Below are 19,295 nucleotides of genomic sequence, written 5' to 3'. Positions count from 1 at the left end.
GAACTCTCGTGAAACTTCAATGAGTTTGGTCACTGTGTGGATATGGTTGATCATGCTGAATCCTTTTCGGAACCCTACTTGCTCACGTGTTTGTCCTTCATCTAGTTTCTGTGCATTCTATTCAGGATGACATGAGCGAACAACTTGTAGATGACAGACAGCAGGCAGATTGGGCGATAGTTGCCGATGTCTTAGATGACTCTCTTGTACAACAGAACGGTCCTGCTGGTTTTCCACTGGGACGGAACCTTGCATTCGGACAAGTAGTGTATGAAGAGCTGAGCCAGTTTATTGATAAGTACTGGCGACAGATTCTTCAGGTGTTCAGGTCTAACCTTGTCCAGACCGGGTGATGTATGAGTATTTACCGACGAAATGGCATGTCGGATTTCGGAAGGGAAGACATGAGGAATGAAATATAAATTCTTCGGAATTTGGTATGTGGGCAGGTGGACATGACTGTCAAAGAGATCTGAGTAGAAGTCGTGAATAATCCTCTCCATTGCCTTTCTGGAAGATGTGATAGATCCATCAGGACATCATAGGGCAGTCATCTTGGTCTTTTAGATGGCGAAGGACAGGCGAGTATTGCGGATACTTTTCCAAGCTTCTGCTGCATCAGCCAGCACTGCTGCTCTTCTCTCTTTGAGGTCTTCCTTTATCGCTTCTCTGCACAGCTTTGCGAACTTGGACGTTAGCTTGTGGTTGCCTGAGGCTCGCACCAAACCACGTTGATGAATGAGCTCGTGAGTTTCCAAAGACAGGTGTCTGTTTGTGACTTTCTCACTCTCGGCATTCTTCGCGCATTCATGGAGGTGCTGAACCAGTCTATCGTATTCCTTGTCAATGTTGTCAAGGACGGCATCTTCCCATGTTGCCGCAATAGTGCCAAAGAATTCCCAGTTGGTGGTCATTCTGGGAGTTCCCTTCTTAAACTTAAACTTTGCTGACCTTTCTCCCCGCTCTGTGAAGTAGAATTTTTCAGAAAGGAGACGGTGGTCCAAATCTTGGGACAACGGCCACATTGGTCAGACAAAACCTTTGATTGAATATGATGTGGTCAATTTCATTGTGGAACTTTCCACTGGGAGACTCCCATGTCCATCGTTTAGATTTGGCCTTCTGGATATGAGAGTTACCATGGTTGGTCTTGGTCGACTTGATGAACTCAGACAGTCCCTCACCCTGATCGTTCCATTCTAGGCCATGGGTCCCAACGTGGAGTTCTTCGGGCAACCTTCTTGGTCCTATCTTGATTTTAAAATCACCAACAATGATCTTGTAGAAGGTGTGGTCTTTATAGAACCTCTCCAGTGATTGTTTTAAAGTTATAAAATTATAATGTTGAGTAAAAATAAATCATATCAAAAGTACTAAAAATTGCATGAAAATAACTCCTCAGCATATGGTAAATAAGTGATAAATATTATTAAGATGACCCAATTGTGAAATTTTGAATTAAATGGTATAGGGACTCAACAGCTTTGAGTTGGTAAAGAAATATTTATGAAAGTTAAATATGAAGCGATAGATATTATTGATTTTGAGAACTACAAAGGAGAAATTTAATGAAGAATATGAGATACAAAGAAATTATATTGGAAAGATTGGGAGTGAAAAGAAAGGAACCGAGAGAAAATTTGAAGAAATAATCGATAATAGTTACACAAAACTGGTGTACATCAAAATAGACAACAAACACCTGAAAGTTAAGTAGGAAAATATATTGCTATCCAGATGTAGCATAATTAAAATATTAAAGCCACATATAGAAGCATTAAAATCAGCAAGAGAAAAATGACAAGGGAGCTAAAGAAAAAATATAATCTGACTTGTCATCAGAAACAACAGGGAGTAAGAGACAAAATTATTATTATACGTTCAACCAGCTAAAAGAAAATGTCAGTAGTAAATAATTCTATATTTACCATAAGCAACTATTGTTTTGGTATATTTTGTGGTACCAAAATCCACATGATAATTGTATTTTAAAAGTTAACTTGCAATTCTACCAAAGGTAATAGAACAAAAAATAAGGAAATGGTTACTGAGAAGCCATCATGTTTGGTCCTTTATCTATTTCAGCACACATCTCCCATGTGGAGTGATCCCTCCAACCATCATTGACTTATTAATCCATTCTTTATCCCAGCTCCCTTCTCCCCGAGCTCATGAGTAGAGAGAGAATAAAAGGGAAATTGTCCACCATTGAGGCAAGGGGAGGGGTAGAATGGAAAGGGATACTGAGGACATTGGTGGTGGAAAATATACACTGGTGAGGGTTGGGTGTTCGATCCTTGTCTGTTTGAAACTCAAATATCAAAGCTTTGTTACTTTATCTCACAGTGATTCAATAAATAAATAAATAAATACAGCAAACGAAACCATAAGAAATGGAAAAGTTTCTACATGCCAAAAGAAACTTAGACTAAAATATAAAGAAATCCAACTGCGAAGATGTTTTCATATAATATTTCAGATAAAGGACAGATCCAGAAATCTATAAAATACATTTGGATCTCTCTTTTTTAAAAAAAATTATTTATCTCATTGAATCACCATGTGGAAAGTTACACAAAGTTCTCAGGCTTATGTTTCAGTTTTACAATACTCAAACACCCATCCCTTCACCAGTGCCCATATTCCACCACCAAAGACCCCAGTATACCTCCCGCCCCCCACCCCCACCCCCATCCCCGCCTGCGTAATTAATAAATTTCACTTCATTTTCTCTTTACCTTGATTACATTCCATATTTCAACACAAAATTCACTATTTTTGGAGTTACTCCCAAGAAAGACGAAGCCCTATTGCCAAGGAAGCATTTGATAATTAGTTTTCCATTGCTGAGAATGGTGAGATATGAAGTCCCGCTCTTTCAACTAATAGAATTTTTTTTTCCTCGTTCCTGAGCCACAAGTTCATGCCTGCTTAATAAATAGTCCTCATACTATGGCTGAAGCCACACTGCCCGAAGAGAAAAATGGATATTTCCCATCCTTGGCCAACGTAGGGCTATGACTTAGTTCACAGTCTAGAGACATGGCTGCAAGCAGTTTCTGGAACCAAAAGTAGTCTAGTTGGCCTCCAAATTCTGGTTGATAAGCAGCAACGCGGACGCACAAAAGTGTGGCCACCCGGGTCGAATCTCGGCGGAGCATGCGCTGGTATTGGCTTGAGACTGCCCAAGCATCCCACTGTTCCAAGTACATAATTTTTTTCCCTCCCATTCCCGCGCCTCTAAGTTTGTGCCTGCTTAATAGACCTCATAATATGGTAGACGCCACACCGTGTTTCTCCCCAAAAAGGGAAAAGAACCGAGAAAGGAGGATATTTCCTCTCCTCAGCCGGCGTGGGGCTATGGCTTAGTTCACAGTCTAGAGGAATGGCTGCTACTTTGATTGCCTTTAATATTTCAACAAAAAACTCAGTATTATTGTTTGGAGTTTCCCTTCACAGTCAGACCTGCTAAAAAGGAACCGTTTCACATTGCTGACAATTAAGAGATATTAGGCCGCAACAGCGGCCACGCGGTTTTGGATTTTTGTTTGAAGTCCAGGGAAAATTCTGCCAAAAATTGCATCACTTCAAGCTTTTACTTCCCTTTTGTGGTGCTCATATGATGGAGAATCGTGGAAAGAGAAACCCTGCCCTGCTGGCGCCACATGGGGCAGTGGTTCTGTTAACAGTCAGGAGGCATTTATGTGAGCTGCTCGTGTCCAAAGTAGTTCAGCTGCCTCCAGGATCGTGCTCGTGCAGCAGCGGAAAAGACCATACCCGCGTGGCGCTGTGCTTATATATTGGCAAAGGGCAGGTCCGGCAATCCCACCCCCTGGGATCTCCCAGTCATCCCGCTGGTACCTGCATTTTGTGTTCTAAAAACCGGCAATCACCACGCTGTGCCCAAGAGGGAAGGGTTGAGAGAGAAAAACCCTGCCCCTCTGGCGCCGCATGGGGCAGTGGCTCCGATCACAGTCTGGAGGCATTTCTGCGAGCTGCTCGTGTCCAAAGTAGTTCAATTGTCTCCAGGATCATACTCGTGCAGCAGCGGAAAGGCACTTTTGGATCTCAGCAACAACAGAAACAACAGTAGCACCATCAAAAATTTAAAAAAATATGAAAATATACTTCCACAGAAAAGACACTGGCTAGTCAATAAGCATATGAAACAGTGCTCATTATCACTTACAATAAGGAAAAAGCAAATCGAAACCACAATGAACTACCACCTCATGTCAGTGAGAATGACATAGATAAAACAAAGAAACAAAACACATAAAAATGAGAACAACAAATGATAGTAGGGATGAGGTGAAATTAGGTTATATTCATTGAGATAATAATACTACCAGATCCAGCTTGTGTGACAAGTAATACAGAGATTTCTCAAAAAATATGTAGTAGTGGAGCAGCCGGTTGATCCAGCTGTCACACTTCTAGGTATGTGCCATCCCCCAATAAATATAATTCATTTAAAGTGATATATGCCCACATATTTGTTGAAAATTTAGCACAATATCCAGGATATGTTGGAAACCCAAATGTCCAATAATAAAAGAATGAATAAAGTTGTTATACAATGAAATATATAGATAGCCACTAGATAAAATAAAATAATATAGTTCTCTGCAATTTGGGGAGAATTGGAGGGCATAATACTGAGGAAAATAAGCCAGATGTAGAAGGACAAATGCAGAATCATCTTACTTGTTTGTGGCACATAGGGAGAAATCCAGGAAATGAAAAATATCCATCAAGAATAAATATACAACACTATTATACAGACCTGATGATGCTAGGATACAGGACAGGATGACAGTGAATAAGCTGCCAGGAAGTAGCACTGAACCATCTTAAGAAAAAGATCTCAAGCACATGGGTGGTGTAAGGAAAGTAATAATATTCATCAAAACTGTAGCTATGAATTAACAAGTAATAGGATAATGGGTGCGAGAGAAGAAATGTCTACTAGAGTAGACATAGGGATGTTGGAAAGGATCATGACACTTCACTTGTGTCGGTGGGCATCTCTTTGTACATCAACTGTAGTACTCTCATGTCAAGTATAATAAAAATATGAGCTTTTAAAAAAGTGAAGCAAAACAATTCCAAGACTAAAAAAGGGGAGTAGCAGAATTTTTTAACAAGCTTTATTTTATGTATTTATTTATTTTGGGTTTGGGGCCATATCTGGTTCAGGGCTTATTCCTAATTATGCCCTCAGGGAACCCTCCTGGCATATTTGAAGTACCATATGGGTTGCTGGGGATCAAATATTTGGTTTGCTGTGTGCACGGTAAATGCCATATCCCCTGCAGTATTACTTGGACACTGCCAGCATTTTCAGTAGCTTACATACTTTATAAGCTGCAAGCACTGCAAATGTGCCTGCTAAGACGACAAGCTTCAACAAGGCAGGGGATTGGTTGTGGGGAGAGATTACAGGAACACCGGTGGAAGGATGTTGATACTGCTGGTGGTAAAGGTGTTGAAAAATTATATGCCTAAAATTGAACTAAGAACAACTTTTGGAAACTACAGTTATTTGAAAAAAAGAAATACTGAACTGATTTGATATCTGAAAATAGTTTAGTCCACATTTTTAAAAAAATTATTGAATCACTGTGAGAGAGTTACAAGCTTTCATGTTTGGGTTACAAGCACACAATGATCAAACACCCATCCCTCCACAAGTGCACATTTCCACCCACCGATATCTCTGATATACCCCCCCTTTCCCACCCTCCCCCTGCCTCCATGGCAGACAATATTCCCCATACTCTCTACTTTGGGGCATTATGGCTTGTAGCACAGACACTGAGAGGTCATCATGTTTGGTCCATTATCTACTTTCGGCACACATCTCCCATTCCGACTGATTCCTCCAGCATCATTTACTTAGTGATCCGATATCTATTCCATCTACCTTCTCCCCTCTGCTCATGAAGCAAGCTTCCAGCTATGGGGCAATCCTCCTGGCCCTTGTAGCTACTGTCCTTGGATGTCAGCCTCATGTGATGTTATTCTATACTCCACAAATGCGTGCAGTTCTTCTATGTCTGTCCCTCTCTTTCTGACTCATTTCACTTAGCATGATACTCTCCATGTCTATCCATTTATAAGCAAATTTCATGACTTCATCTCTCCTAACAGCTGCATACTATTCCACTGTGTAGATGTTGCAAAGTTTCTTTAACCAGTCATCTGTTTTAGGACACTTGGGTTGTTTCCAGATTTTGGCTATTGGGAACAGTGCTGCAATGAATATATAGGGTCATTTCTACTGTGCTTTTTTGCATCTTCGGGATATTTCCCAGAAGTGGTATTGCGGGGTCACAGGGAAGCTCAATTTCAAGTTTTTGAAGGACTGTCCATATTGTTCTCCAGAAAGGCTGGACCAGTCCGCATTCCCACCAACAGTGAAAGGGTGTCCCTTCCCCTCCCCCCGCATCTGTGCCAGCACTGGTTGCTTTTGTTCTTTTGAATGTGGGCCCATTTCTGTGGTGTGAGATGATATCTCATTGTTGTTTTGATTTCCCTGATGACTAGTGATTTGGTGCATTTTTTTCATGTGCATTTTTTTGCCATTTGTATTTCTTTTTTGAGGAAACTTCTGTTCACTTCTCCCCATGTTTTTATGGTGTTGAAGGTTTTTTTCTTGTAAAATTCGACTGGTTTCTTGTATATCCTGGATATTAGTCCCTTATCAGATGGGTATTGGGTAAATATTATTTCCCATTCTTTGGGCTTTTTCTGTATTTTGATCACTGTTTCTTTTGAATTGCAGAAGCTTCTTAGTTTGATGTAGTCCCATTTGTTTATGTTTGCTTCCACTTGCATGGTCAGTGCTGTTTCATCCTTAAAGATGCTTTCAGCTTCAATGTCATGGAGAGTTCTGCCTACATTTTCTTCTATGAACCTTTTACATTTATGTCTGATATTGAGGTCTTTAGTCCACTTTGGTCTGACTTTTGTACCTGATATTTGGCAGAGAGTTCATTTTATTTGCAGATAGCTATCCAGTTTTCCCAGAACCACTTGTTGAAGAGGCTTTCCTTATTCCACTTCACATTTCTTGTTCCTTTGTCAAGATTAAGTGGCCATATATTTGGGGGTCTGTGACAGGACATTCGCCTCTGCTCCTCTGGTCTGCAGGTGTATTTCTAATCCAATACCATCCTATTTTAATTACTACTGCTTTATAGTAGAATTTGAAGTTGGGGAAGGTAATACCACCCATCTTCTTTTTCCCATAGATTGCTTTAGCTATTCGTAGGGGGTTATTTTTCCATATGAATTTCAAGAGTGTCTTGTCTATTTCTTTGAAAAATGTCAAGCAAAGACTACATTAAAAGAATTGTGTCTTGGGCTAAAGTGATAGCACAGAGGGTAGGGGGTTTGCCTTGCACACGGCCGACCTGGGTTCAATTCCCAGCATAACATATGGTCCCCAGGTGTAATTCCTGATTGTAGAGCCAGGAGCAACCCCTGTGCATCGCTGGTGTGACCCCCCACCAAAAAAGAATTGTGTAAATATTTTCAAACTCAGTATACCAAAATCTGCCACGCGCTGTATTGTGGATTCACCACCAGGATCTCATCATTCTACAGTGAAGTGATCATTGATGTAAAGAGAGGGGTGCGGCAGGGTGATACCATTTCACCGAAACTCTACAGTGCCACCTTCGAGAACAACATGCGACGACTGGAATGGGAAGGACGACAATTACACCACCTCCACTTCGCTGATGACATCGTTCTCATAACGCCGAATATTAGCCAAGCGGCACAAATGCTGGCCGACTTCGACCAGGAGTGTGGAAAGGTCGGATTGCAGCTGAATCTCAACAGGACGATGTTCATGAAAAACGAGCTGGTCCCTGAAGCTCCATTTGCTCTCAATGGAACTGACATCTCTGAATGCAGCAGCTAGGTGTACCTGGGTCAAGAAATCAACATAAGGAACGACTTTTTGCCAGAACTGAGCAGGAGGAAGTGAGTAGCGTGGAATGCCTTCAAGAGCGTCGAAGAAGTGGTTAAGAGAACGGAGAACTTCTGACTCCGGGCACAGCTTTTCAATTCCACTGTTCTTCCTACACTAACATATGCCTCAGAGACCTGGACCTTACGCAAACAGGATGACAACACTATTAGGGTATCCCAAAGAGGAATCGAAAGAGCTATGCTAGTTGTATCACGTCTCACTCAAGTGAGAGAAGGAATCTGGAGTTCTGACCTCCGTCGACGGTCAAGAATCAGGGATGCTGTCTCGTTTGCAAAGGCATCAAAAATCAGATGGGCCAGTCATGCAATGCGATTCAGGACGACCGCTGGATTAGAGCTGTTACCGACTGGATTCCACGGGACGTCAGAAGACCTTGTGGCTACCCACCAACTAGATGGTCAGATTTCTTCGTCAAATCCCTGAACGGACGATTTGATGCTCTTCATGTGCCTGGAGCAAGCAGATATCATTGGGCTGCACTAGCACACGACAGGGACAAATGGAGATGTTACTGGCACTCGCTCGAGCAAATCGAAGATCAACAGGATGACGATTTATATATATATATTTTGCTTTTCTGGTCACACCCAGCAATGCACAGGGCTTACTCCTGGTGGTGCTGGGGGAATATATGGGATGCTGGGAATCGAACCTGGGTCGGCCGCGTGCAAGGCAAACGCCCTACCTGCTGTGCTATCACTCCAGCCCCTATTTTTATATTTTCTAAATTTAATAGATATCAATTCCCTATAAAAATCTAGTAGAATTGGGCTCACAGGCATTTGCTATATAGAATTTTTATATTGATAGTAAAGAAAAAGTAAAAAGTGAGAATTAAATTTGACTAAATAAATGGTAACTGTAGCTAGTGGAAAACTTGACATAAAAAAGAAAATAATCATACATCTATAAACTGATTTTGAATCAGTTCCACCAACAGTCATGGATTTATTTAAAACAATAGTAATCAGGACTCATCAGTAGAGCAATTCCATGCATGCATGAGGTTCTGAATTTTAATCTCTGGCAATAAATCTCAAACGGTCTTGAAGATAATGCACAATAATATTTGCCTTTTTGTATCTTAATAATTTTAAGTGCCCCTTATAATACCTACCACATGGCTGGGAACCCAATACATATTTTCTCATTTTTTGAATCAAGATGATCTCAATTTTGTGAATCTATATAATATTTTCAAAATAGATCAGATGTATTTTGGTGAAAACCAGACTTTTTAATATTACCATCTTTTCAAATGATCCTGGAATATAGTTTAGTTAGTGATAGTTTTGATAACATTTTTTATAGATTGGCTGTCCTATATTCTAAAGACTAGAAGACCAGTTTCCAAAATATGATAGAAATATTATGCCATATATAATTTATAGCATAAAGCCAGGATAATAAAGTGAATTACTGGGTTCAAGTCTCAAGCCTATCTATGGAAACCTGTTTCTCAGGATCAGTTATATTTTTTTCTTCAGCCAGAAGATTTTTTTCTGAACAATAAAGAAGTAAAACTGATTAGATTTTAGACCTAATTTGGACATTAAAATTACTTGAAGGAGTTTACAAAAAAATTGCATTACCAGACACGGCTCTAGTTAAATTAAGTAACAATTGGCAGGATCAAAACAGGTATTTTGTGTTTTAATAAAGTTAACACAAAATTTTACTGTGGACCTAAGTTTGGGAAACAGAAAATTAGAGAATATCCATTCTTGACAGTCAACAAGGGACATCATATAGCACGGTGATACAAAAATATAGATAGATTGTTAGGTAGGCATGCAACTAAATGCATATTCTGCTCAGTTACTAGCTGTGTGATATTAATAGCAATATTCAATTACCCCTGTATCTCTAGTTCTTCATTTTAAAATGGAGATACAATAAAACTTTTAAAGGAGTTCTTTTTTGTTCGTATGTTCTGGAAACAACAAATGTAGAAACAAACCTCAGCTCTGAAATTTAATGGCATTGCAGGAAGAAATTTGTTTAATCGTTTTTGTAGCCTCTGATTTTTGTAGACTGTGATCATTAGGAAGATATTGGGACAATTTTGGCTCCAGAAAACAGTGTATGTGACTAAAAGTATATGACTCTTATAAGTGTTTGCCTTTTCAGTCATTATTTCTTAGAGTGATTTCAGAAAAAAAGGATAGTAAAAACATTTGGGTGAGGAACACTGATAAAAATAACATTACTATCACTCCTCCAGCTGTCTTTGTATATTCGTCAATTTTGTAAGGGAAATGGAATAAGGAATAAAGTCGTAATTTTCTAATGAATAATAACAAATGATTTTTTCTGTTCATTGCTGTGTACTTTGTAAACTAGTCCCTGAATATTGTGTGTCGGACAAATTTCCATGAGCGCTTTGTAAATCCCCCTGTATCTATTCCGTAGTAAATCCTTGACAAGTACATGAAACAACTATCGTTGTTAGTAATGAGATTCAGCAAATGGTAGTTATGACTCTGATCTTCTTCTGGGAAAGCATATGATTTACATTCCTATTATATTCACTATCACGGCTTCTTTCACATTTTTCTTGCTATACTTGGTATTAATCATTGTGTTATTGTTTTGGTCTTAAATGAGTCCATGAAAACTACTTGATATAAGTCTATGTCTTCTTTTTTTTTTCGAAAGTAGAAAAGTTTATTGGAAAGTAAAAGAGAAAGGAAAAGGAAGTTCCCAGGTCAGGATGAACTTAGTGTAAGACTAAGTTAGTTTTTCTTATCTTTATATACTGTTAATTTATCATAGTTGTCTTTTAAATATAAGAATAGCATGAATTGTTGTATAAATTAATAAATGACAAGTGTGAATAACATCTCTTTCTCCCTTTGTGATGCATTGTGAGGATTCATGTATATGTATTTGTGATTTTATGTCATAAATGTAACTTGACTTAAAAGGTAAAGATATATATGGTAAATTTAATTAAACTGAGAAAAATCAAAGTTCCATTATGGAAACAAACACACAGCAAAAATTTTTTTAAGAATCAGGGCTGGAGTGATAGCACAGCAGGTAGGCTTTTGCCTTGCATGCGGCCGACCCGGGTTCGGTTCCCAACATCCCATATGGTCCCCTGAGCACATCCAGGAGTAATTCCTGAGTGCAGAGCCAGGAGTAACCCCTGAACATCACTGGGTGTGACCCAAAAAGAAAAAAAATATTTTAAAGATCAACATTTTCTAGATATCTAGAAAGAAAAATAATGTGTGCAACAAGATGAGGAACATATATACTAGAAAAAAAAATTGTAAGTTTTCTGATTACAGTGAAAGTAAATGAAATCTAGTTAAAAGAAAATGTGGTAAATTCACATATATATGGAGGTAAATTAAATATTGGGTTAACAATAAAGCTTGAGAAATGAGAAAACATTTGAGATGAAACAAAAAGACAACATGACAAATTATATGGGATGCAGATCCTATAAAGCAACAGGTAAAGGGAAATACTTAATACTAAAGTGTAGGTGTTTCTGTCTATCTTTCCTTCCAAGCACCAACCCCCGTATTCAAATATTGAGATACTAATGCAGAGTGTGATGGTATTAGGTGGGGAGCGTTTGGGAGTTAATGAAGTGTCATCCTATGAATGGGATTAATGCTTGTATAAAAACTGTTCCAGAGAGATTGCTTGCCAATAGTTTATGTGATTCTGCAACTCTGAAGTTAACCCTGACCTGATTATGCTGCTGTACTATAGATCTCAGGCTTTCTACTGATGAAAATATCAGAAATAAATTTCTGTTGTTCATAAACCACCCAGTGTATGGTACAGTCATATGATCAGTGAATGATGGTGTATGTAATGCTAGTTCCCAAATTCTTATTGCCTCGTGAAGTAATACATATCCTAAAATATTTTTATGAAATGAAGCCTCATATATCGTAATTACTTTGTCTCTGGATAGCATCATTTACCCTTGTGCTTGATGTAACCTTATATCGCTTTTATCGTGGTCAATAAACATACAGAAGTCACTAATAGTATCGCCAATTTTAATAGATGTTGAGTACTGACCCTGAAACAAAATTAAAGCAAATAAGTGTTTCAAGGAAGGATAAATATGGTATCTGTTTGATAGTAGACATGTCAAATTACAATATATCTACTATCTTCAAAAATAAATTATTCAAGGTTCTTATTTTATTTTATTTTTTTTTGGTTTTTGGGTCACACCTGGCGATGCACAGGGGTTACTTCTGGCTCTTCACTCAGGAATTACCCCTGGCGGTGCTCAGGGGACCATATGGGATGCTGGGATACGAACCCGGGTCGGCCGCGTGCAAGGCAAACGCCCTACCCGCTGTGCTATCGCTCCAGCCCCAAGGTTCTTATTTTAAAGCAATTAAACTAAAATCTTCAAAAAGGCTCTCTATCAGATATTGATAAACATCTATGACCTAAAAAACAAATGCAAAAGTATATCTCTCTTAGCATAGCAATGATCATGACCAAAGCAAAAAAGTTTTGATGTTATAAACTTCATCACCCAATTATGAGTATGAATATAATTTAATATGAAGTACATACTATTAACACAAATATGAAGTGGTGTCATATGTACTTTTCACAGCACACATTCTTTACTAAATTACGCATGGCATTTTAAAATTTAGTAGGCAAAATAGACTCAGACATCCATGTTAACAAAGAAGAAGAAACATAATCACATCAGTAGATGCAAAAGAAAGCTTGTGAAAAGATGAAAAAGTTCTCATAAAAAGTCCTCAGCAAAATAGAGAAAGGAACATTCCTAAAGATATTAACAACCACATATAACAATCCACAACCAGTTCCATTCTAATTGATGATAAACCTAAATCATTCCCTCTAAGATCAGCTACAAGATATCAATGTGCACTGTCTACACTCTTAATCAGTATAATATTAGAAATCAAACATACTGTAATCAGGGAAGAAAACTAGTCAAAGAAAGACAAAGTGAAATAAGTCAAATTATTATTTTTTTCCAGATGGCACATAATATACATAGAATACCCTATATAGTCCTCAAAAAATTAAAAAATAAACCCTTACAGCAAAGCAACAGATACAAAATCGATACACAAAAGTAAGTTTTGTTCTTATAAAATGATAATTAACCATAGAACACCATCGAAGAGTCTATCCTATCCAAAATGGTGTTCCAAAATATCAAGTTTTTAGGATAAACTCAAGAAAAGACATGGAACATATATACCATGAAAATATTAAATACCTTAAGAGAAATGGAAATAAAACTATTCACTCTTCATGGACTGGGGTAATCAATATACTCAAAATGAACACCTTATCTAAATGATTGTATAAAGAATGCAATCCTTATCCAAATCTAGACAACATTATTCAGAAACCTAGAAAAGTCAGTAACAATAGCCAAAATCTGGAAACAACCCAAGTGTCCTAAAACAGATGACTGGTTAAAGAAACTTTGCAACATCTACACAGTGGAATAGTATGCAGCTGTTAGGAGAGATGAAGTCATGAAATTTGCTTATAAATGGATAGACATGGAGAGTATCATGCTAAGTGAAATGAGTCAGAAAGAGAGGGACAGACATAGAAGAACTGCACGCATTTGTGGAGTATAGAATAACATCACATGAGGCTGACATCCAAGGACAGTAGCTACAAGGGCCAGGAGGATTGCCCCATAGCTGGAAGCTTGCTTCATGAGCAGAGGGGAGAAGGTAGATGGAATAGATATCGGATCACTAAGTAAATGATGCTGGAGGAATCAGTCGGAATGGGAGATGTGTGCCGAAAGTAGATAATGGACCAAACATGATGACCTCTCAGTGTCTGTGCTACAAGCCATAATGCCCCAAAGTAGAGAGTATGGGGAATATTGTCTGCCATGGAGGCAGGGGGAGGGTGGGAAAGGGGAGTATATCAGGGATATCGGTGGGTGGAAATGTGCACTTGTGGAGGGATGGGTGTTTGATCATTGTGTGCTTGTAACCCAAACATGAAAGCTTGTAACTCTCTCACAGTGATTCAATATTTTTTTTTAAAAATGTGGACTAAACTATTTTCAGATATCAAATCAGTTCAGTATTTCTTTTTTTTCAAATAACTGTAGTTTCCAAAAGTTGTTCTTAGTTCAATTTTAGGCATATAATTTTTCAACACCTTTACCACCAGCAGTATCAACATCCTTCCACCGGTGTTCCTGTAATCTCTCCCCACCCCCAATCCCCTGCTTTGTTGAAGCTTGTTGTCTTAGCAGGCACATTTGCAGTGCTTGCAGCTTATAAAGTATGTAAGCTACTGAAAATGCTGGCAGTGTCCAAGTAATACTGCAGGGGATATGGCATTTACCGTGCACACAGCAAACCAAATACTTGATCCCCAGCAACCCATATGGTACTTCAAATGTGCCAGGAGGGTTCCCTGAGTCCTTAGAAAAATCTGACCTTACAAGTAACAGGGTCTGATTTTGGGGATGTAGGGGAAGCAGAGCAAAGAGGATAAGGTAAAATAAAAAAAAAGGAATGGAAGTGCCTCAGAAGCACTTTGATCTGTATAACTCAATAAATCTTCTCTCCTTGTGGCAGAGGAGAAAGGACAGAGGAGAACGGATGAACCAATCCTACAGTGACCACTGAAACTCCATCCTGGACAAGGAACCTATGAATATTTTGCATTGAACTGTTAAAATGGTAATCTGAGAAATTTGCAGCATCACACTGTTTAATTTCTCAACAACAGCCTCAGGCTTACAGGTTCTGCTAGTTTTTTGCTATGAAATGGGTTTGAAAATATCCTTGTGATATCGAGATACAAAAAAGAAAGTGAGGGAATGGTAAACAGGACCAGAGACTACTTTGAACATCTTAATTCTTCACATGTGTGTCTATTTCAAAGGATTTCTATCCTTTCATCTCAGCTATGCTGTCACTGATAACAGCAGCACTCAATTGAATGCTTATTTTTCTTATTTTAGAGGTTAAAAATCTTACATAAGTAGAACAAAGCACATTAAACTGCCTTTGTGTGTTTTTTTTTCTAATATGGTCATCACTGTATCACTGTCACTGTTCATCGATTTACTCAAGCAGGCTCCAGTAACGTCTCCATTTGTCCCAGCCTTGAGATTTTAGCACCCTCTTTACTCTTTTTTCCGAACAATTGAATGTTCTTTTCAGGGTCCGGGGAATGAGACATGTTATTGTTACCGTATTTGGCATATTGAATACGCCACAGGGAGCTTGCCAGGATCTTCTGTGTGGGTGGGATACTCTCGGTAGCTTGACAGGCTCTCCAAGAGACATATATATATATGTGTGTGTGTATGTGTGTGTGCCTTTATGATGATGTGTCCAGGAATATGTTCACTCATGCGTGAGGTTCGGCTCGAGCGTGTGGAAAGTGGCCTGGAACGTGACAGTTGGTGGGGTAGTTGAGGTCAGCTGCTGGGGCTGGGCCCCTTGGGGCGGGAAGGGATCTCACCCACCCTCTCTGGGGCAACCCTGGCGCGGAGTCCAGTGGCATGGTTATAGGGGGCTCATTTTATGTTCCCTTCCAGGAGGAGCAGTCGTGAGTTCTGGAGGGTGGCCGATGAGGCCGATGATTATCTGGCGCCAGCAGGTGGTGGCTTATGGGTGTTACTCCTGGGTTGTCGGAGACTGGGGTAGTGGAGGTCGGCTGCTGGAGCTGGGTCCCTTGGGGCAGGAAGGGCTCTCATCCGCCCCCCACTCTGGGGCACCCCTGGTGCGGAGTCCCAGTTGAATTTTAGCTACACTTTATTAGACTGTCTGAAACATAAGTGAATGAAAATTATATGCCCCATAAAGTGTTCCTTAAATTGTTTTTGCTGCTAGAGAAACTCATATGTCCTACTGTAGATGCATTTTGAAAATTTAAAATTCAAATAAATTTAGTAATTGAGAGACTATTCCACTTGATTTGACCAAGTTATAGTATAAAATAAATGATAGAAAATGAACATAAGATTTCAAGTTGAATATTAGGAAGACACGGAAAAAATAAAGAACTTATACAATACTGAGCAATGATAAACCCTTGACAACGGAACACAAAACCAATTACCAAATATGGTGGGAAGTAGAAATGAACTAGCAAACATATATTAATGAAATCTGTCATCTAAATTACTATACAACTCATACTAAATTATCACTGGAGAATCATTAGTAGCATTTACTATAGACCTAACATGGTAGTTTTCATCTGCAAGAGCTACTTAACAATTCACCAATATTTTCTTAAACCATTCATTTAATTTTAAAAAAATAATATTATACATGGTTACTATACTGATTTTAAGTATTGCATCATCTCAAGTGAAATTATGTATTTTACTTTTAGTTGTTTATCTACAACAACAAATTGACAAGGATTCAAGTATTTTTTTTCTCAGAAACAAATATTTCTCAAATATTCTCAAGTAAACATTTAAATATGCTTGGATCTTCTGGCTTTTATATTTTTATTTCCCTTATTCCAATTATTTGTTTTTTTATTTCAATTAATCCTTTGTAAAAGAAGGAAACTTCCAAGAGGCACTGAGTAATCTTTTTTCTGCAGAGGGGTGTAAGACAGAATAATTTGGGAATCTTTTCTCTGGAGCCTACAAAGACTTTGATCTCATGTAAAGCACCAAGCCAGAACAACCAAGTTAATCTGCTTTTATAATGTCAGCCCTTGGAAATTATAAATGATAATGTTGGCTTACACTGCTTAATGGTGATTGTGGGGAGGTAGAGAGGCAGGCAGGCAGCAGGCAGACAGAATGACACACAGACACACAAACACAATACTGATTTTGTTCTGCTTTGCTCCTCTTGTTCCAAGTCTGTGGTGTGGTGACATCCACATGTTCCATCCCTCAACACTGTCTTACACACTGAGTGTGACCTTGGTGGCACTCTCTTTTGTAACCCCCAGTGGCTTAAACTAATGTGTCTGGTCCCACCCCATTGAGACATTTGTTGACTCCTGCTTCTCCTAGTTTATTCCTAAATAACATCTTCTAAAATATCTGAAAGAACCTACCAAGGGGAAGCTAGTTTTTAAAATGTCATTACAAACCAACCATTATAGCGGATCAATCAATACTTCCAAATCACAATAGCAACTTTTAGTACAGTAGCTCCCTTGACCAGCAGCATAAATAGAGGCCTGGACCTTCTTAGAAATTCTCATTTTGGCGGCATGCCTCAAGTTACCCTACTGAAATCTCTGAAGGTTAAATACAAGAATCTGAGCTAAAACAAGTTCTCTAGGTGATTTTATGCATGCTGAGGTTCAGGAAACACTGCATTACATGTAAAACTCTTGCAAACTAACAATATCTGCTTGATAGCCTATTATACCTGAAAGTGTTTTCAAGATGAGAACAAAGGTTTTGGGTGGCCTTCAGCCTAATTAAAATGTTCAAAAAGGTTTAATTACTAAATGTCAAGCCATAAAAGTGTAAAGATCATTCCTATAGAGGGTATTTGATGAAGTGAATGAATTTTTTAATCAACTGCTTGGCAAGCAGTGTGAATTTTCTTGTTTGTAAACAATTAAACGAATTCTAACCATATTTATACACAACTTGACAAGAATTCTTGACTATTATGGTCATAGGTTGCCTTTTAGATAGACACTGTGTTCATACTTCTTTTTTTTTTTTGCTTTTTGGGTCACACCTGGCGATGCACAGGGGTTACTCCTGGCTCTGCACTCAGGAATCACCCCTGGCCGCGCTCAGGGGACCATATGGGATGCTGGGATTCGGGTTTGCAAAGCAAACGCCCTACCCGCTGTGCTATCGCTCCAGCCCCTGTTCATACTTCTTAATTGCTTTCAAATTGTTGTCTGACTACCACCCGAAGTTATAAACCTTAATGTCAGATTTCTACCTTCCTTTTTCATCATGTAGACATAGTTCATTAGAATACTTGAGCTCAAATAACTTTCTAATCCCTGAGTAAGATCCAACTCTGTCTATCCACATCATTGAAACTCTACATTCATCTCTGGATAGTCTACAGTCCCAGGAATACTTAACTACACACTTATTCCACTAACTGATGGAGTTTACTCCTGAAAACTTCAGACGTCTACCCTCCTATTTCTGAAACCCACTGACATGTATTTATTTGTTTATTTTGTCTATTTTCAGTTTGGAAACTGCCAGAGACCATGTTCTGCCCATCGACTATTACTTTCCACCCCAGAAAACCTGCCTGATCTGTGGAGATGAAGCTTCTGGTTGTCACTATGGAGCTCTCACTTGTGGAAGCTGCAAAGTATTCTTTAAAAGAGCTGCTGAAGGTAAAGAGTCGTGCACATACACTAATATTCACCTGTATACTTAGCCCTCTATTTTGAGAGATAGTAATTTTATAGGTCACAGGATTTTACTATCTCAGGTCACTGAAAGAAACCTCTTAGGAAACCCAGAAGTCTTAAGAAACATTCTGATCCTATGAATTCATTAGCCTTGATAGTATAAGCAATGCACATAATGAAGGTGGTCCCAGAGGGGGCTTGGATCTTGGTGGGGCCTAGTAATTAAAGTAATATTAATGACTTGAAAAGATATAATTTCCTTCTTTCTTGTGTTCCACTCTTCTGCCTAGTGAGGGAAAATGTTCTTACTGGAGAGTTTGTGCATAGACCCCAACTGAATCCCCATCCTATACTGTGTGGTACATATAGAGAAAGGAAGTGATTCGACTGTTCAGCTGACTATCAGCCAATGCACCTGCTCCCTTCTACTGCTGCTTTCTTGGAACATCTATACATTAATAGTTCCTAGATAGATAAGGACCCAGAGTGATGAGAAACTTTTGTTTTCTTAGTAAGATTGATTATTTCAGCATTAATCTATTGGTCCAAAATCCACAGTAAGATTTACCTTATGTTTGCCTAAGTGAGCTAAATTCCTTACCTCTTCCGTGAAAACAGCTCATATCTGCTGAATCCTCAAAAGTGCTCAACCACATTCTATAGCAGTAACTCCCATTTCAAGACCTCTTGATTATGCAAATGATTTATTTCTCCTAATTTACCTACTTTAGCCCTCTTGGAGAGCCCAGCAAGCTACTGAGAGTATCTCGCCCACACGGCAGAGCCTGGCACACTACCTGTGGCATATTTGATAAGCCAAAAACAATAATAACAAGTCTCACAATGGAGAGACGTTACTGGTGCCCGCTTGAGCAAACTGATAAGCAACGGGATGACAGTGACAAAATTTACTTACTTTATTTACCACCATAGCAGGTAGGGCATTTGCCTTGCA

General features: G+C 38.8%; 1 protein-coding gene across 1 annotated transcript in view; it reads left to right on the top strand.

Moving 5' to 3' along the window:
- Nucleotides 1-19,295, top strand: part of AR (androgen receptor) — a 209,103-nt gene that overhangs the window by 108,458 nt on the left and 81,350 nt on the right. Inside the window, exon 2 of the mRNA XM_055120752.1 lies at nt 18,171-18,322. Within this exon, the coding sequence (XP_054976727.1) occupies nt 18,171-18,322 (152 nt within the window). The remainder of the gene's footprint in view (nt 1-18,170; nt 18,323-19,295) is intronic.

This window comes from Sorex araneus, chromosome X, assembly GCF_027595985.1.
Source record: "Sorex araneus isolate mSorAra2 chromosome X, mSorAra2.pri, whole genome shotgun sequence".
In the NCBI taxonomy this organism is placed as follows: Eukaryota; Metazoa; Chordata; class Mammalia; order Eulipotyphla; family Soricidae; genus Sorex; species Sorex araneus.
The sequence above is the reverse complement of the archived record's forward strand: the minus strand, read 5'-3'. Positions and strand labels throughout refer to the sequence as shown.